The 20,912-nt window shown below is 41.5% G+C and overlaps 1 protein-coding gene across 1 annotated transcript in view; it reads right to left on the bottom strand.

The window, feature by feature from the left end:
• Positions 1-1,787: 1,787 nt before the first annotated feature.
• P3H2 (prolyl 3-hydroxylase 2) overlaps positions 1,788-20,912 on the bottom strand; it is a 175,459-nt gene continuing 156,334 nt past the window's right edge. The window contains exons 9-15 of the mRNA XM_055568708.1: positions 19,206-19,333; positions 18,313-18,408; positions 17,603-17,753; positions 16,609-16,726; positions 15,340-15,415; positions 8,257-8,397; positions 1,788-2,832 (exon numbers count right to left, since the gene is read on the bottom strand). Of these exons, the coding sequence (XP_055424683.1) occupies positions 2,740-2,832; positions 8,257-8,397; positions 15,340-15,415; positions 16,609-16,726; positions 17,603-17,753; positions 18,313-18,408; positions 19,206-19,333 (803 nt within the window). The 3' untranslated portion in view covers positions 1,788-2,739. The remainder of the gene's footprint in view (positions 2,833-8,256; positions 8,398-15,339; positions 15,416-16,608; positions 16,727-17,602; positions 17,754-18,312; positions 18,409-19,205; positions 19,334-20,912) is intronic.

Raw genomic sequence — 20,912 nt, 5'->3', positions numbered from 1 at the left:
GATGCTGCCCTGGGGCAGGATTCTCGTACAAGTCAGTAAAGAAGCCCCAGCTCTTCCTGCTTGAATTCTGCAACCACACAATCATTTTCTCAACTTCTGAGCCTCAGTTTCCTCCCAGACAGAAAGACAGAATTGAATTGCAATTTCTACATCCTCCTTTAGCTCTGAAAACTTAAGAAATTCTAATGAGTTTTCCCATCCTTCTACACAAGGGGCCAGACATCACATAGAAAGTGATTTCTAAGCTCAATCCTCTAAAAATCATCTGATGACACTCCCTAATATTTGAATGAAATTATGTATGGTTTGATGTGGGGCAGATTAGAACACAAATGCCTGAGTGTCTACGTGATGTCCCAAGTAGAGAACCCAACCCCAGTAGCCTGCACAACAGGAATAACAACTCTGTGTTGTCAGGGATGGTACAAGATGGGGATTTACCATGACGCCCATCTCCTGAGGCCTCTGCTCACTGCCTGTGGGACTGAAAGGCAGACTCGGTCCTGGAGTCCTGGCCTCTCTCAGAGCACCGGGAGCACCCAGGAAGCGGGGACTGCATTGAGCCAAAGATGGTTTTCTTTGTTGATGCCTTGTTGCCAGAAAACAGAAATTAGATCCTTGGCCAGAACCTCCTATTAGCAAATCTGAGCGTCAGCAAACACTTCTCAGTAAAGGAGCAGACAAATAGCAACCTCCTGTTCCAAAGCTCAGGGAATTTCAGACCTAAAATTAGGTTCTGGGTTTTAAAATCACATACACACACAATGAACCCATACACAATTCTCCAAATGTTAGTAGAAGTAAATTTGGTATTTGTGAATATTTCTAAAATCAGAGTTTTAGGTTTGTTTTCTTTTGGCTTTGTTTTATATTTAGATCAAGAGGGATGGTTTCTGGAAACAATTACTGGCAATGATGTCATTTTCAGAGGAGATTGAAGCCCAGAAAGGGAAAGAGACTAGCTCTGGGTCACACAGCAGAGCATATTTGATCGGGATGGGGTTATAATCTAATGCTCTTTCCACTCCCCCAACCAGAGGGTTGGGTGAAAAACAGATGGCACACAAATCAGTATGACTCAATTTTTCAGTCTCAAAGGATGAATGTTCTTACCACTACCCAAGATCATAAATGGCAGAAAGTAACTGATTTTTATCAATTTTTAAATAATGATTGAATATATTGTTGCTATTTTTAAAAAGTATTTATTTGGCTGTGCTGGGTCTTCATTACAGCGCATGGGATCTTTGATTTTCACTGCAGTATGTTGCAGACTTTTTTGCAGAACTCTTAGTGCAGGATCTTAGTTGCAACATGTGGGCTCTAGCTCCCTGACCAGGGATGGAACTTGGGTCTGCTGCACTGGGAGCAATCTTAGCCCCTGGACCACCAGATAAGTCCCTAGAAAATGTTTTTATCTGTTGGTTTTCTTAAGGGCTACAGCCTCTACCACTGCCCATCAAAGAGGCAGGTGATCTCCCCTGGCTTAGTGGAGCAGACTCTCTCGGCTAGAATAACCCCATTCCCCACCCCCGCAAAACACTGTCTTGGTAGTATCTTCCTTAGAACCAGCATCAAGGACCCCAGATATTCTCTGGATTAACATCTTTTTGCTAACCATCCCTGTTTCTTCAGAAGGAATGCTCATACGTTCCTTGCAGCCCCAAGCCCCTGCCAACAAAATGAACCATGATCCAGTATTATCCCTGGGTGGTCCCCAAAGTTCCTGTTTGGATTACCTGGAGATAAACCAAACATTTGGGAGAAGAAAAACAAATGCTGGATATTAAAACAAGCCTCCCTTTATTAAACAAATCAGATACAAACACTAAAATCCATGAGCTGGAGAGCACCAAAAGTGGGGGAAGGGGTAGGGGGGGCTCAAAATACACTCAGATGAAGAGTGGAATGAACCAGAAATCCATTTTTTCTCCCTGAAGAACAAAATATCCCTCTCTCGGGCAAGGTAGCCATGGTGCCCACTTTCAGGTGGGATTAAAGATTTTCTTCCAGAATCGCTGGGATGAAGAACCATTCTACTTCAACCCTTGAAAAACACTTTTTAAAGACAACACTCCTAGGGCAGTCCTTTCTGGACTAGCGCATAGTGGAGACTGAATCAAAGCTTCCAGTGTAAGGGTGCTGTATCTAAAAACACCAGAGTCAAAAACTGCACCCAGGCCTGGGAAGGCTGACCCCTCCATCTCACAGTCTTCATCAGAGTTGTCCCTTTGCAGAGCCCGGGGGGCCTCAGGGCAGTGACTTGAAGCAGTTCTGACCTCACCATGGACTCTTCAGAGTCACAGCCGTCAGCTCTGGGAGAGACAGTAGCTGAAAGTCACAGCCAGAAAGGCCTTCTGAGTCCCATCACATTCTAACTTTAGATCTGGGCATGCATGGGAGTCGTTGTTTCGCCAGGAATGGACTTATTCTTTCTGCTTGAGTTTTAGGATCTGCAGCAAATGAAGTGTGTGTGTGTGTGTGTGTGTGCGTGCGCGCGCGCGCGCACACGTGCACACACAGTGGGGAAGGGGTGACTGGGCTTTGAAAGACAATCTGCTGAGAAAACCAAGACAGACAGACAGACTGAGGCAAAGAAAGCATCCTTAGGCACAGAAGGGAGATTTGCTGATTCATATTAACCTGTTAATTTATACCGTGGCTCTGTACAAAAATAAAAAAGTTCTCATAAGATTAACAATTTAAATAAATATTTGATAGAGACTCTTTTTCTCATTTTTATAGCTCATCTTTGGGATTGATATTCAGTTCGTGCTTCCCTTGCTGTTCTTGATCTAGGATTGCGATCACTTCATCGGCCTGTATTCGCTCCTGTAAAAAAAGACAATATAAACATTGCTGTTACAAGCGATGCCAGTGCCAGATGCTCCCCCAACATTTCTAGGTATCATCTGTACATGAATGGATGCTAAATCCAGCTAAAGGTGTAGCCTCATTCTATCCCTATCTAGGTGCCTTCTCCTGACTTCCCTGTATACTCAGCAATTACCTTCCAAGACTACTCTCTTGTCAAGAAATCTTATATATTCAACTGCAACTTCCATTTCTAACTTGTGGTCCCACAGACATCTCCAACTCAGTTCTCCAGCTCAGTGGTCAAGCTGAATTCTGCAGCTTCTTCCCTGCAGACCTACTCTGTCCTCTTCACAGAATTCCTCTCTCAGTAAAGACCATCAGGACTTCCACATTCACCCCAAAGCCTGATGATAGTTTCTTGGATCTGATACACCACCTAGTCCTCTCTGTTCTGCCCCTTGTTTCTGCCCCTTTCTTTTCAGTACATGTACTGTTGCCTTAGAGGAACCAGAGATCAAATTGCCAACATCCGCTGGATCATTGAAAAAGCAAGAGAGTTCCAGAAAAAACATCTATTTCTGCTTTATTGACTATGCCAAAGCCTTTGACTGTGTGGATCACAATAAACTGTGGAAATATCTGAAAGAGATGGGAATACCAGACCACCTGACCTGCCTCTTGAGAAACCTGTATGCAGGTCAGGAAGCAACAGTTAGACTTATTTTCTTTCCCACACATCATTTCTCACTACCTGAAAATCCTTCAATTGTTTATTCTTTATTTATGTGTTGTCTTTTTCCACTAGAAGTTAAGCTCCATGAAAACAGGGAATCTTGTCATTTGGGGGGCGCTGTTCTATTTCCTGTGCCCAGAAAAGCAACTAACATTTAGCAGGATGGCTCAGTGGTAAAGAATTGGCCTGCGATGCAGGAGACACAGGAGACACAGGTCCTATCCCTGGTTTGGGAAGATCCCCTGGAGGAGAACATGTCAACCCATTCCAGTATTTTTGCCTGGAGAATCGCATGGACACAAGAGCCTGGTGGCTATAGTCCACAGGGTCGCAAAGAGTCAGACATGTCTGAGTGACTGAACACAGCACAGCACAGTATAACAGTTGATGAATAAATACATGGGTAGATGTCTAACATGCCAAAAATGTCTCTCCCTTAAGAAATCATGCTCATCCTTTAAGGCTCTTGTTAAATGCCATCTCCTCCATGAAACCTTTGCTGGTTCCCTTTTTCTGTCCCGTGAACACCATGCATTTTTGGCTCTAATAATTCTTGCTGAATTTTGCCTTGTGTTTTAATTACTCAGGTCCCTGTATTGTCTCTTCACTTTGACTTCAAGTTCCCTGAAAATAAAAGTTATGCCTAAATAATTTGCATCTCCTGTAGGTAGTCCCCAGCACAGTTCTCAGCATAGTAAGTTATACAAAGAACTTGATTATTCTATGACTTGATAATAAAATCCACTTTATTCAAGAGTTTGTAATTGAGCATAATGTTGACATAAAAGTACCTACAAGGACCAGATATACTAAATAACATAAAACTAGTTTTCATAATGTCCAAATAAAATGTGTGAGTGTGTGTTTATTTATTTGCATTTTATTTATCCAAATAAAATGCATGCTCAGTTATGTCCAACTCTTTGCGACCCCATGGACTATAGACTGCCAGGCTTCTCTGTCCATGGGATTTCCCAGGGAAGAATACTGGAGTGGGTTGCCATTTCCTCCTCCATGGGATCTTCCCAACCCAGGGATTGAACCTGCATCTCCTGTGTCTCCTGCATTGTAGGCAGATACTTTACTTCTGAGCCACTAGCGAAGCCCCTGCATGAGTACTACTTTATTAATGCAGGGAAAACACCTCGTTGATTAGCAAATTGATGTAGATATAAAACACTCCGATCTGACCGCACAAGAGACTGTTGCAATTTTGTCTCTCTTGAAAGAAAAGAAGTTTAAAAGAGAGATGGAACTCTCTAAAAAGGAATCAAAACTTCTAATTTTGGGCATCCTTAAGAATTTATGATGCTTAATACTCCTTGAGAATGTAATGCCTTTAAAGTAAACTCTAATGAGCATGTAAGTCCGCCAGCTCTGATGATGTCTTGAAAGGCAGGCTTTCTTTGCTCAGGGATTTAACCTGAAAGGAGGTGCCTAACTCCTGGTTCAAAATTGGGAAAGGAGTACATCAAGGCTGTATGTTGTCATCCTGCTTATTTAACTTATATGCATAACACATTATGCAAAAAGCCAGGCTGGATGAAGCACAAGCTGGAATCAAGATTTTGGGGAGAAATATCAATAACTTCAGAGATGCAGGTGACACCACCCTTATGGCAGAAAGTGAAGAGGAATAAAGAGCCTCTTGAGAAGGTGAAAGAGGAGCGTGAAAAAGCTGGCTTAAAACCCAACATTCAAATAAACGAAGAGGATGACATCTGGTCCCATCACTTCACAGCAAATAGATGGGGAAACAATAGAGACAGACAGACTTTGTTTTCTTGGGCTCCAAAATCACTGCAGCTGGTGACTGCTGTCATGAAATTAAAAGGTTCTTGCTCCTTGGGAGAAAAGCAATGACAAACCTAGACAGTATATTACAAAGCAGAGACATTACTTTGCTGACAAAGGTCCATATGGTCAAAGTTATGGTTTTTCCAGTAGTCATGTAAGGCTGTGAGAGCTGGACAATGAAAAAGGCTGAGCGCCAGAGAACTGATGCCTTCGAACTGTGGTACTGGAAAAGTCTCTTGAGAGCCCCTTGGACTGCAAGGAGATCAAACCAATCAATTCTAAAGGAGATCACCCCTGAATATTCATTGGAAGGACTGATGCTGAAGCTGAAGCTCCAGTACTTTGACCACCTGATGTGAAGAGAACTCATTTGAAAAGCCCCTGATGCTGGGAAAGATTGAAGTAGGAGGAGAAGGGGACAAGAGGATGAGATGGTTGGATGGCATCACCAACTTGATGGACATGAGTTTGAGCAAACTCCAGGAGATGGTGATGGACAGGGAAGTCTGGCATGCTGCAGTCCACGGGGTCGCAAAGTATCAGACACGACTGAGCAACTCAACAACTCAGGGACTCTCAAACTTTGTTACACATTGAAATCATCTGGGGAACTTTTAAAACTTCCTACACCTAAATTAATCAATCTAGGATTTTTAAATGTGGGGGCCAAAATGTCAATAGTTTGTAAAGATTCCCAGTTGACTACATTGTGGAGCAAAGTCTGGGAATCATGTCATAGGCAAGATTTTCCTGGTAGCTGCCATAGAAGCTCTGGTCATTTTCTTCTGTGACCACTAGATGTCGCCACAGCCTGGAGACTAGAGGATTTTCCCTACTACTTTCCAGGTTAGGAAGGAAAAAAGAGAACTTTGTATTGTGTGTGTGTGTGTGTGTGTGTGTGTGGCGGGATGGGGGTGGGGGGTGGGGGGCTTATTTTGATAGAAACAAATATCTTGAAGGAGAGGCTGAGATACTGAATAATAAAACATTAAATGTTTGTTTAACACTAAAGATTAAAAAACAAGAGACAGTTCTCCAACAATGTCGTTATCTCCACTGTGTACTCATGTACCTAGATTCTTTAGTCAAGAAGGGGTGATGTGGGGAACACTGGCATTTTGGCCGTGGAGAGGCAAGAGGAGAGAGGAATTACATGTAAAGGCGACTACTCAGTCCCTTGTGATGTTTTCAGATCTCTCCCTGCCCTGCTCCCTCTGTCAGGAATATTCTTTCTCTCTTTTGTGCCCAGCTGCCATCCTCTGCTCTTTTAGGGTTGCCCTATGCTAACAATCCTGGAGAAGGAAAGGAAAATGGCAATCCAGTATCCTTGCCTGGAAAATCCCATGGACAGAGGCCTGGTGGGCTGCCGTCCACAGGGTCGCAAAGAGCTGGGCACAACTGAGCGACCAACACTTTCTATGTAAGTCTCCTTTGATATCTCCCTACAAATGCAGATGGCTGTCTTCTCCCCATCAGTTTCCTGTGGCCTCTCCAAGCTCCTTGTGGTCAAAGCCCTGCCTTGTTCATCATGTACCCCCAGGGCCCACCTAGTGGAGTTTTCCAAGCACACAGTAGATCTTTTATAAACATTTGTGAAACATGTGAAAGAATGTTTAGAAATGAGGCCTAAAAACTGAGTTAGGTTTGGATGGCAAAAATAGTATAGAGAAATTCATTTTAAACTGTTTCTGATGCAATTGGATCCAATTGAGGGATCTAAAGAGGAAAACTGGTTCGCATCCCGGTTTAAAGACTAGAATTTCATAGCTTCATTAAGACTCAAGGCTGGAGGAGACTTTGAAGTCACTTGGTTTAGCCCCTGCCATGAAGATTCAGGTTCAGGCTCAGCTTTGCATGCCAAGAAGTCGCTGAGGCTATGATTAGAGTCATCCAGTGACAAGTAACTCTGTGCTTCCAAAGGAGAGACTTCTACCAAATGGTGGAGTCGGTTTGAAAGTTATTCCTTATGCTGAGCCTAGATATTCCTCCCAGGGGCTGTATCTATAGGATTTAATTCATTCCTCTATAGCTTCACGTGCTATGCCTGCTAAGTCATTTCAGTCATATCCAACTCTTTGCGATCTTATGGCCTGTAGCCCTCCAGGCTCTTCTGTCCATGAGATTTTCCAGGCAAGAATACTGGAGTGGGTTGCTATGCCCTCCACCAGGGGATCCTCCCAACCCAGGGATCAAGCCCAGGTCTCTTATGTCTCCTGCATTGGCAGGTGGGTTCTTTACCACGAGTGTCACCTGGGCAGACTTACGAACACTATAACCTCTGCTCCGAACATCCAGAAGGGTGAGATCACAGTCTCTTATCCAGACTAAGTGTCCTCAGTCACTTCTAAGACAATAACAATATTTTAATATTTAACTTAATAGTAGTAAATAATAAATTTTCATGTCCTCTCATTGTCTTCGATAAGTGTTTCATAAATGATTCGGTGAACTTTTTAAGGGTTTGTTGAGACAACAAATCAGTCTTCTTGGTGACCAGTGGAAAATGATTGCGCTCTCTGGATGCTACAATTTGTTAATAAGCTCCGGACTAATTTAGGAGAGTGCTGAATATCACTGAGATGTCTATTTCTGCAAACATTCACTTATAAAAACCCATCTGATCAAGAGCTGCATTCTTAGCCCCTTTTCCTAAAACTTACAGTGCAAAAATCAGATGTGTAATTGTTAAGTCATGGATCTGATTAAGAAAATGTGTTCTTGCTTAGAAAACAGGGCCAGTACTGGAAAGCAGACAGAAAGGATTCTGTAAAAGTTTTTTCCCCCATGATCTCTTAAAATTGCTGAAGGGCTATGAATCAGCTCATAAGAATTTTCAGATCAATTAGTTCGTGAAGCAGTTCTATAGGGTGTCTCATTGACTTTCTGAGGGCGAGGGGTCAGAAACTCACCAATTCTCTATAAAGTGGGTCCAAGGTAAACCACAGAGCCACAGCACACCTCTGGCCCTTGGTGACTGCCTTCACCCCATGTGGGTTCTCTCCTCCAGACGAGAAGCTGATCATGCGCCCACACTTTGGTTTTATAGAGGCCTGAGGAAGAAAGTGAAAATATGACTCTCAATTTGAATACTGTGAACATTCCTACAACCCCCCTTCTCTAGCCTTCTGCTCAATTACTTGAGTCAAGTTTTGTCAAAGAACAATGGAATCCTGGGGCTGAAGAAGACACAGACTGTTTCCAATTTCCTGATCTATAAGACAAAGATAAGGTCAAAATAATACCTAATTCAGGAAATAAAGTTGTCAGGTAAAATGGTCATCACAGTCCATGGCACGTGGTAACTGCTCAATACGTGCTGTGTTGGTAGCTGGCAAACGCCTTGACAGCAAAGGCTTTCTCTTTTAATTCATTTCTCTAATTTTGGTACCAGCACAGCCTACGTAAATATACATTTAATATTTGTGGGATGACAAAAACAAATGGAGGGGAAATCTGGGGTGCTGGTAATTATTACAATTGATCTAGGTAGTGGTGTGTATGCTCAGTTGTGTTTGACTCTTTGCAACCCCGGGGACTGTAGCCCACCAGGCTCCTCTGTCCATAGACTTTTCCAGATAAGAATACTGGAACAGGTTGCCATTCTTCCTCCAGGGGATCTTCTGGACCCAGGGATGGAACCTGCATCTCCCGTGTCTCCTGCATTGGCAGGCAGATTCTTTACCACTGTGTCAGCTGGGAAGCCCAGGTAGTGATGCACCCTTTCTAATTCCTTAATGGTGCATTTATGTTTGTGGACTTTTCAAAATACAAAAGTTTAAAAAATTCAAGTCTAATCTAGTTGCTATTTTAATTCCTGTTACAATATTCCTGCCCTGGAGCCCTCAGCCAATACTTTTATACCCCTAGTGATGAGAACACATCACTCCTTTGGGTGACCCATTCCATAGCCTCTAGGGCTCTGAAATGATTGGCACAGTCCTTCCAAGCCTGTGCATGGCTCAGGTGGAGTTGATTAGGGAGAACAAGGTATGAGGGAAAGAAGCACTGCTTAGATCAAGCAAACAGGCTCCCTAAACCAAATAAGCTGAAGCAATGGGATTTTAGGGGTCTTGCTTTCATATTTAAAGTGTCTGATCTAAGCAGAGTTCATTTTTCTTTCTTGAGAAACATAGAAACCAGACTTATTCCATAGTACAGCTTAGAAATAAAAGCAGGAAAGTGGTACCAATTGTTGGACTATTTGATAAGATGGACACATTCTAATTAGCTATTTTCTGAATTGACTTGAGTTGATAGATGCCCATAGAAGAACCTTTGGTTCCCTTCACCATAAAATTCAATGGCTAAGTTTTCTTACCGACAGCTTCAGGAACAATAGTTGGAAAATTTTCTGAAATTCTTGAATGTTAACTAACTTAAGTACTCCCAGACTGTGTGCCAACAAGTGGAAGGTCAAAAGTAAGTGGAGAAGTGAAGAATCCTGAGACCCAGGTGTGTGTGTGTGTGAAAGGGAAGAGCAGGAAAAAACAGTCACTTTTCTGGTTACTCCTCTATTCTCAATAATTGAGGAGTGATTTGTCTTTGCTAGAGAGAGTCATTTTTTTAAGCAGCTTTATCAAAGTCAAAGTAACTTTCTGATGTAAATTTAGAGTTTCCTAGTTACTGGTGCCTTTTGTATCAATCTGATTTTGTGTTTCTGGAGGAGGAATTCCTACATAGAAACAGCAAAATCACTGAAGCAAATGAGGCAGGACAGGAAAGCCTTCCTATATACATGACTTTAGGATCTACTTTTAAGTTTTCTGAGCTGCTCATCCCCTGGTGCTGGTCAGGACTCACTTTTCCACATGTGGTTGCTATTGCTTCTGTGTGATTATAGAGTCTTGGCATCAGCATCTTCCAGTTCTAAAGAGAGGGCATGGGGACAACTTAATGCTTTGTCTCTGATGGAAGAATTGAAAGTATGTTTACACATGAAGGACTCTGGGAAAGCTTAGGAGAAGAAGCTATCAATTGCTTGAAGCCATTGGTATTAGTTATAGGTGCGTGGGGTGACAAAGGACTAACCTCATCAAATGGAGAGAATCACCTCTCATAAATCAGGTATGTGAAGAAATAAACAGGTTCCACTGGTAATGTTGCTTCTATGAGAAAATGTATTCTGAAGTTTAGCTAAATGATTATAAACACACTTTTGGAACACAGCCTCACTGAGTTTAGTTTTTCATGAAGTAAATGGAACTCATTAGATTTTATCTTTTTCAAACTTGCACAGAGAAACTAAAATTCCTAAATAACTGTGTTTCACAAATATACTGCTGTTGAAAATAATCCATGTTTTTTCAAAGTATGATAAAAGAAAGTTCATTTTGCTTTATATCTAACTGATGATTAAAGTCAGAGATGGCTCTGTGCTGTACTTGTCTTGAATAAATGTAAATCTTAAGCCACCAACCAGTATTTATACAACTTCCAGATTTTTCTTTTAATGTTTTTTGGCTACACCACACAGCTTGCAGGATCTTAGTTACTTGTACGTGCATGCTGCTAAGTCACTTCAGTTGTGCCTATTTGCAACCCTATGGACTGTAGCCTGCCAGGCTCCTATGTTCATGTGATTCTCCAGGCAACAATACTGGAGTGGGTTGTCATGCCCTCCTCCAAGGGATCTTCCCTATCCTGGGGTCAAACCCGTGTCTCTTACATCTTCTGAATTGGCAGGCGGGTTCTTTACCACTTAGTTCAGTTCACTTGCTCAGGCGTGTTCAATTCTTTGCAACCCCACGGACTCCAGCATGCCAGGCTTCCCTTTTCATCACCAACTCCTGGAGCTTGGTCAAACTCATGTCCATCGAGTCGGTGATGCCATCCAACCATCTCATCCTCTGTCGTCCCCTTCTCCTCCTGCCTTCAATCTTTCCCAGCATCAGGGGCTTTCCTAAAGAGTTGTCTCTTCACATCAGGTGGCCAAGGTATTGGAGCTTAGGCTTCAGCATCAGTCCTTCCAATGAATATTCAGGACTGATTTCCTTTAGGAATGACTGGCTTGATCTCCTCGCTGTCTAAGGGACTCTCAAGCATCTTCTCCAACACCACAGTTCGAAGGCATCACTTCTTTGGTGCTCAGCTTTCTTTATGGTCCTACTCTCACATCCATACGTGACTACTGGAAAAACCATAGCTTTGACTAGATGGACCTTTGTTGGCAGAGAAATGTCTCTGCTTTTTAATATGCTGGTTCTAACTATTGTTTCCTGACCTGCATACAGATTTCTCAAGAGGCAGGTCAGGTGGTCTGGTATTCCCATCTCTTTCAGAATTTTCCACAGTTTTTCGTGATCCACACAGTCAAAGGTTTTGGAGTAGTCAATAAAGCAGAAGTAGATATTTTTCTGGAACTCTCTTGCTTTTTCTATGATCCAATGGATTTAGCAAGTTGATCTCTGGTTCCTCTGCCTTTTCTAAATACAGCTTGAACATCTGGACTTCTTGGTTCATGTACTGTTGAACTGAGCTTTACCATTTCTCAGGGAGCTTTACCACTTCCCAGTAGCTTTCCCACTAGCTCCCTGGGAAGCTCCTTAATTCCCTGCTGCTGCTGCTAAGTCACCTCAGTCGTGTCGGACTCTGTGCGACCCCATAGACTGCAGCCCGCCAGGCTCCCCCGTCCCTGGGATTCTCCAGGCAAAAACACTGGAGTGGGTTGCCATTTCCTTCTCCAATGCATGAAAGTGAAAAGTGAAAGTGAAGTCGCTCAGTCGTGTCCAACTCTTAGCGACCCCATGGACTGCAGCCCACCAGGCTCCTCTGTATCAAATCCCAGTTCCAGACAGGGAGTCCTACCAATGAACCACCAAGGAAATGGCAGATTTTTTGAAAGTAAAGAATTTAGAACAATTTTCTTAATGGAGCCAAACGTTGGGGTATTTCCCTGCTCCAGAAATAAATCAATTTTCCCTTCAGAATCAAAGAGGGGAGAGGTAAAAATGAAAACTACCCATTTCTCTTTGTTATTGGCACTCGTTACCTCAGAATTTTAATTAGCTACAAAACGCCCCTAAACTCCAGCATATGCATTCATCTAAAGTATAACTTATTTCTGCAAATATATCTCTCAACTTGGAACTTTTTCATCAAAACATTGTTTAAATTAGTACTTTTGTGTATAGTTACACCTTTATCTTAAAAATATAAATATCTAAAAGGGGAGTAGTGTCTGATTTCACATCTTTAAAAAGCAAAATTACAATGAGCTTGCATTCAGAAACTGGTGAATTCATATATGTTAGTGATTCATTAAATTAAGGATTTATACATAGTATTCCCGGCTGGTTCACTTTCAAACATTGGGCATTTCCAAATTTGGCCACTAGATGGAGTAGAAGCAAAGAAATCTTCCAACCACCTGTTTGATTCCCTTTCCAACTGTGTGAGATGTACGCATTTCTGAACCTGTTAACAGAGCTCAGAAATCAAATACGTTCTGCACAGAGGATTTTCAAAAGGTGATAGTCGTGTATCAGGATTTAAACTGAGTCCAGATCACCAGTCTTGATTTAATTTCCCAGATCATGAAACATCAAAATGCTGACATGTTAAAATTTAAGCTTTTTACCAAAAAAAAAAAAAAAAAAAAGTTTGAGGCACCATGACCTTTTAAATTACAGTATATTAAACTACATGGAATATTTTTCTTAATTATATTAATATTTATGGACAATTTTAGCCAGAATTCCCATAAGTTTTCCCTTTAAGTCTGATAATACATTTTTTTTATATCATCTGCTTAAACCCCAGTTGGTATGACATGAATGATACTGAGAGTACAAATATGAAGTAAAATACATAAAACTCATATAAGAGTTGTGGAAATAGCCTATATAATGGGAAATCCTTGAAGTTTATCACATACATGTTTCAGTAATTTTAGCTTTGCATAGAGGAAAGAAATGTGTCATAATCTATTTACAATTCAATTATCTCCTCAATCAGAAATTCTGTTTTTTCACCGTCCATGTTTTCTACATGCTGTTTGACTTAAAAACCAAAGATTCTGGCTATATGGTTTATAAGTGCTCAGTAGGCTGGTTTTCCAAAGGCATTCGTTTATTTAGGAACATCATGGCTGATTTTAACTTTTGATTTTTAGTCTATGATGATGTGTTTAGAATCTCATCCAAAGTGTGAACATGTAACACATATGTGTCTGTGTGAATGTATATATATCAAGTTTCAAGTATAGGTTTACTTACCACCATAATTATGTGAATATATATATATATACATATATATATATATATATATATACATATATATATATATATACATATATATATATATATATAAGCCTTTGACTGTGTGGATCACAATAAACTGTGGGAAATTCTGAAAGAGATGGGAATACCAGACCACCTGACCTGCCTCTTGAGAAACCTATATGCAGGTCAGGAAGCAACAGCTAGAACTGGACATGGAACAACAGACTGGTTCCAAATAGGAAAAGGAGTACGTCAAGGCTGTATATTGTCGCCCTACTTATTTAACTTATATGCAGAGTACATCATGAGAAATGCTGAGCTGGAAGAAGCACAAGCTGGAATCAAGATCGCCAGGAGAAATATCAATAACCTCAGATATGCAGATGCCACCACCCTTATGGCAGAAAGTGAAGAAGAACTAAAGAGCCTCTTGATGAAAGTGAAAGAGGAGAGTGAAAAAGTTGGCTTAAAGCTCAACATTCAGAAAACGAAGATCATGGCATCTGGTCCCATCACTTCATGGGAAATAGTTGGGGAAACAGTGGAAAAAGTGTCAGACTTTATTTTTCCAGGCTCCAAAATCACTGCAGATGGTGATTGCAGCCATGAAATTAAAAGATGCTTACTCCTTGGAAGGAAAGTTATGATCAACCTAGTGAAAGTGAAAGTGAAGTCGCTCAGTCGTGTCAGACTCCTAGCAACCCCATGGACTGCAGCCTACCAGGCTCCTCCATCCATGAGATTTGCCAGGCAAGAGTACTGGAGTGGGTTGCCATTGCCTTCTCCGATGACCAACCTAGATAGCATATTAAAAAGCAGAGACATTACTTTGCCAACAAAGGTCCATCTAGTCAAGGCTATGGTTTTTCCAGTGGTCATGTATGGATGTGAGAGTTGGACTATGAAGAAAGCTGAGCGATGAAGAATTTATGCTTTTGAACTGTGGTGTTGGAGAAGACTCTTGAGAGTCCCTTAGACTGCAAGGAGATCCAACCAGTCTATCCTTAAGGAGATCAGTTCTGGGTGTTCATTGGAAGGACTGATGCTGAAGCTGAAATTCCAGTACTTTGGCCACCTCATGCGAAGAGTTGACTCATTGGAAAAGACCCTGATGCTGGGAGAGATTGAGGGCAGGAGGAGAAGGGGACAACAGAGGATGAGATGTCTGAATGGCATCACCGACTCGATGGACATGAGTTTAGGTAAACTCCAGGAGTTGGTGATGGACAGGGAGGCCTGGCGTGCTGCAATTCATGGGGTCGCAAAGAGTCAGACACGACTGAGCGACTGAACTGAACTGATACATATATATATGTGTGTGTATATATATATATATATATATACGCATATAATAATTTGTATAATGACAGGTATGATGACCAATGCTCGCTCTAAGCACACAGGACACCAGGGTACATGAAAGTCAATCTGTAGAGACACGTGACTTATCCTAGTAGTGGGTGATTTAAGATCAGGTGTTTTTATGTCTCCATCAAATTACTTGAAAAAGAATCTGAAGACCTACGTTCTGGTTCTAACACTAACTATATGATCCTTAAAAAGTATTCTTTAAATCACCCATATGTAAAATGAACAAGAAGATTTTTATTGATGATTCCATTTCTAACATTTTATGATGTATAAATTTGCTGGATCTCTGTTCACCTCTTGAATTCTCAAGCTCAGGAATATTTGAAATCCAGCAGCCCTTGGAAAATGGCATAAGTGAGACTGAAAAATGCTAGATAAATTTGCAAGAACAGACTTGCTTACAGTCACAGTCTTGGCGTCCATCTCAGTGAATATGAATTCTCCTCCTTCAAAGTCATCATTCATATATAGGAGAGCACTGAAAGAAGAAAGGGAAATCATTTGTCCTCTCATATACCTGCACAACATCACTGCAGAATCCTGGACACTGGACATGAACCAACCGGCCTGATTAGTAAGTTTCCTCCGAACTAGAGATGAAAATGATTGACCTTCCTAAACTTCAAGAGTAAGATCAGATGTAGGGTCATATAAAGTGAAAGTGAAAGTCGCTCAGTCATGTCCAACTCTTTGCAACCCCACTCCATGGAATTCTCCAGGCCAGAATTCTGGAGTGGGTAATAGCCTTTCCCTTCTCCAGGGGATCTTCCCAACCCAGAGATCCAACCCAAGTCTCCCGCTTTACAGGTAGATTGTTTATCAGCTGAGCCACAAAGGAAGCCCAGGGTTATATAGGAAGTATTTATTCATTCTTACGTTAAAATTTTAATTATATTTCAAACCTTATTTCAAACCTGAAACCTTATCTCAAACCTCAAACCTTATTTCAAACCTTTATCACTTTCCAAAGTAAAACCTAACTAGGTTTAATCTAGCTCTTCGATGTTGCCCACAGAATCGAAAACTCTCTTCTTGTCTTTTATGCTAGTAACTCTGAAGGACGCAATTTTTCCTTAAGCAGCTGGAGAGTTCCAAGGGGTGTAGCCTAGCCTTGCAGGTAGGGGGCGCTCAATAAACGTTTTTGTATAGAGCACAGTGTAGTTATGAACACATTATAGTCATGGTGACTGCATCTCCTGATGCTTTCCTTTACACAGTAAAATATCATTCAATAAGAGAATACATTTTTTTCTCCTGAGTTTCCAGTTTCTTATTTACAAGACGCAGACATAAGTAAATGATGTGATGAGATCCCTCTGCATGTTGAGATGCATCTCCTCTGTTCTCAAAATAAGATGCATATACCACAAGGATATATTTAACTGAAAGCCAAGTGAGAAAAAAAAAACACATAAACTTCACTTTTTGGTATGAAAACAAAACGGATGTTCTGTGAAATAGGATGCAACAAAATGAGCAGGGATTTTTAACATAAAAATACGACATGCTGAAGGCACATCTGGGTGTGGCAGCTGCTTAAGAAAATTATCTGAGCATCTCTGCTTCATCGAGATGAGTGTGATGACAGCAAAACAGATCAGCTTCTAATTTCCATGGAGTTTTGATAACTGTTGGGCAAAAGTTTTATTTTGAAGCAGGCGCTGGTGGTACCTATAGTCCCGGAATGTGTAAGCAGGAGGCTCCTTCCAGCATTCATTGGCCTCTGGATCCAACAGGCAGTTGTCAGCATGGATGGGATGACTGAGGTCATTTCTTCTATCCTGTTGACCTGCCAGAAAAGGGAACAGGGAAGCATGAAAGATGGAGTGCCATAACCTCCAAGAGCAAAACTGACAATCTATCTGTCTTCTCCTATGGATGATGTCCCTTGCAAATTTGAGGAGTCAGAAGGCAGAGCAGACTAAAGAGCACTGGGCAAGTGCAGTCAAGTGATTCTGATCCTGTTTTGATATGAACTCGTTTTAAAAAACTGTAGGCAAGTCGCACCTGTCTTCTTCAGCTATGAAAGCTCTCTATAAATATACATGCGGAAATTCCATGCATTTCACGTGCTGTGCTTTGTGTGCAGCAGTAAAAGGTTGAGGATAACATGCCAATGTCAAAAAGAACAGAGTTTATGCAGCTGAGAATTCACAAGTGGAAAGTCTACTTCTGTGACAGTCTTTGCCCCTTCCTCCTTAGGAGGGTGTTGAAGAGAAGATGTGGAGAAGAAATAGTGATGCCAGGGAGTGAGGAGGTCTCTGTCTTTTTAAAGAACATTTCTTTTAATGTTTCCTTTATCTTGCAAGCACTTCCCCTCAATGCTTGTGGACATAATGGGGACTGTAATTTCCAGGTTCTTAAACCCTGAAAAGGGAAACCTAGAGCAGAAAAGTATTTTTTTTTTTTTAATGTGATTGAAACAAACAGAAGCAATGGATTTGGAAAGGAACACAGGCAGAGTGATGGCCTTCCAATAGTTTAGGGAAGAGCAAAGTAGAAAAAGAGGGAAGGGAAAAGTCAGAATGAGTAAGCTTTTTTTGTTTTAAAAATGTAGAACTCTTCTGTATCAAGTCTGACACATTCCTAGAGCTTTGTTCCACATTGTTTTCTTTCTCATTTCACAGAGAGTAAAAGGGAACAAGTCCAGACTCTGAGATCTCACCAGACAGGGCTGTGCGGCAGACCATGTGCGTATAGGAAAAATACAGGGTTGAGTTCAGCATGAAATAGGATTCTACAATCTTTCGAGCCTTCTCGCTGATGTCATAAAACAGACGGGCACTCTTCAGGGGGACTCGGCCTTCATAACCAAACTGAAGAAAAGGAAGAATGTTAGAAACCACTGGGTTGATTGGAGGGCTTGAGGAAATCAGACGCCAATTATTGAGGAAATCATTAAGCCAATATAGGATGCTCAGCTCTCTGTTGGCTTGTGGGAATACTACTACAGACTTGTGGGTTTGGGTTAGGAAAATGAGCCCTTGAAAGAAGCCTAATCACAGAGGGAAAGTTAAAAGTTAATCACCCTCTTTTCTCGCAGAACACTTCCATCACTCCTTTCCAAAAACATTTCTAGCAGTACAGAATGATAACTTGAGTATGTTTTCACCATTGTACCTTGAGCTCCTTGAGGACAAGGGTATTGTATATTATTTGTCAGATGCAAACTTAGGAAATTACAGAGTTTGTAAGTTGATAACTGAATGGATTGATAAATAAATTAGAAACAATGAAGGTGTCATTTCATACTTGCTCCCTTCAACAACCTGATAGGTCTATATCCTAAACCCTTCCCTTCCCTGAATCTGGCATTTCTAGAAGATCTTGCATTAACACTTGGGAATTTAAATCCAAAAGAGTTTAAGTCTTTACTTTGAGTGCTTTCAGGACAGTTGCACCTTCGAACTTTTCATTGGGTGTATGGGGTGAAGTTTTTCCTCTGTATCCATCACCAACGAGCATGATCCCCTGGAAGCAAAATACAAGATGCTCTATTAATGATGATTATGGATTCATCACAACCCCCTTTCTGCCTTGATTGCCAGAAAACTGAGAACCAAAGTCAATAGTCAAAACCATCCCCATTTTATTCCAGGATTCTGGTATCAGTAATTCTTCCAATCAAAAGAGGGATATTTACTTAACTTTCACCCCACATTTATATTATCAAATGCCACCACCACATGCTGTAGAAATAGCTAGAATATAAATAATTAATATATTGACTGTGCTGTGCTGTGCTAAGTCATTTCATTTGTGTCTGGCTCTGCGTGACCCTATGGACTGTAGCCCACCAGGCTTCTCTGTCCATGGGATTCTCCAGGCAAGAATACTGAAGTGGGTTGCCATGCCCTCCTCCAGGGGATTGTCCCGACCCAGGGATCAAGCCATCGTCTCTTACATCTCTTGCATTGAAATGCAGGTTCTTTACCACTAATGCCACTTGGGAAACCCAATATATTGATTAATTTCTGTCAAATATAAAGACATTTCCCCAGTGACTTCAAATCATAGGGGGACACATGCTAGATACTGAAGTCCTAGGAATTAAGCCTCTAGCTCTTCCAGACCCAACAGCCACGTCCAGATCTGAACAAAACTACAATGACCCAACCCAAAGGCTCTGAAAGTGCCTCCACAATCAATGTCCTTCTCCTATAGAAAGTAGTATTTCAGGCCTGGTTCCCTGGCTTCAAGTAAGCCCAGGATCAAAGCACTCCCAGGCTGAGGCCAGGCCAGCTCAGCATTAGGCTTCCGGTCCTCACACTGGCCACGCTGTGCAGCTCCCGGCATTGCTCCTCCGACAGGACGTTATCCAGGAGGACGCGCTGAGTCCCGTTCAGCTGCTCCGAGTTGTAGACAAACGTAATGTTCTCATAGAGCAGAGGGCCACCTGCAGAGACAAACACATGGCTGTCCTTGTTATCTCTGTCCCTAAGCTGGGAAGGCTGGAACACCCAGCAGCTTTCAATGTGCAGTTCAGGAGAGTCGGCTTCCTCACTAATACCAAGGAATGCAAAGGCAGAACCACACACTGGGAAGCTCTAGAAGCTCAATATAGATTCAAGAAAAAGGGAGATGTCTGGCTAGCAGGTTTCTCCATGATGTCATAATTAATACGTATTATTATACATATAATATAATATTTTTTCACTTGATTCCAGGGAAGATTCTGCAAAACAGACTGGGCATCTCATGGGATTCTGCTCAGAAAATCATAGAATTTTCCAGAATTCTCTCAGCAGTTGGCCCCTCCCTTCTCCACAGCTTCTCAGTTTCTACTTCAGCTACAACATCTCATACAATTATCGGATGACAAAACCTCAAGGTAGGTGAAGACCTTTAAAAAAGACAGCAGGACAACCACACACTTGGGAAAAAAGAAAAGCATTTCCTTGACATATTTGTGCTGTCAGTTTCACAAGTATCTAGAGCAGTGCCTTCACCAGGTAAGTCAGGGAGCAAATGCACATCAGGAGAGTCACACTCAAGTCACCTGACTCCTTCTTAGTCTTCTTTCCACCACCTATTGATTACAGATGGTCTGGCTTTTGGAATACTTATTTTTATGTGCACACACACACACAGTTTATAAAATTAGCCCCACATAGACTCTTCAAAATGTGGTGCTTTGGGGCTACATTTTATGTGGTGAAATTACAAAATCTAGATCTGACATGGTCCTTTCCTTACAGAGAATAAGACTGAAGGACAAAGCCTCTGATGGTGAAGAAATCTTCCACTGTAGCAAAGTACAACCATCTTGAACCAGAAAACTGAACAAAAAAGCAGAACTTGTTTTTCTCTTCTTTATAATACTCCTAAAGGACCTGATGTCTGTCAACAGCAGCAGCTTACCATGGAGGCCACGGGGGTGGGTGGGGGTCCCACAGTTGTTTCAAACGAGAAAGAGACAATTGAAATTGATGTCTACCCTCTGGCTTTAAATTAGATTGGTCAAACTAGGGAACAGCACTGAATGTTACTAGTCCAGTTGGGATAAAAGAGTCACTACAGCCCATGATTAATGGAATATTAAAATAATGAGTCAGTGTTTCTCAGTCTTCAGTAATGTATGGTTATCTCTGCTGACAAATTATTTGCACTGCAATTTTACTTTCAGATTTGCAGTCATAAAAATATGAGTACAGTATTTATTTTTACAGCTTCATATAACTATCATATCCAAACCAATTTACAAGATTCGATACAAGCAGAACCATAAAACCAGCTAAATTCAAATCAACAGTGTTAATAAAATGGCTAATGTTATTTTGTGGAAACTAAAAGGCGATGTTCCACATGAATATTCTACTGAGCAGTCTGGCCCAGGTTCTTCTGAGCCGGCATTCCTCGGAGTGCTTTCGGTGCGTAATGACTCATTCTACTACAAGTTTTCTCTGTTGAAACTACTATGGAATCTTACTGGACCATGAGGAATTTTGGCCTTCATCTGGTCCTAATACATTATT

The sequence above is a fragment of the Bubalus kerabau genome, chromosome 2 (genome assembly GCF_029407905.1).
Source record: "Bubalus kerabau isolate K-KA32 ecotype Philippines breed swamp buffalo chromosome 2, PCC_UOA_SB_1v2, whole genome shotgun sequence".
Taxonomy (NCBI): Eukaryota; Metazoa; Chordata; class Mammalia; order Artiodactyla; family Bovidae; genus Bubalus; species Bubalus kerabau.
Note: the sequence above shows the minus strand (reverse complement) of the source record. Positions and strands in the feature narration are given on the sequence as shown.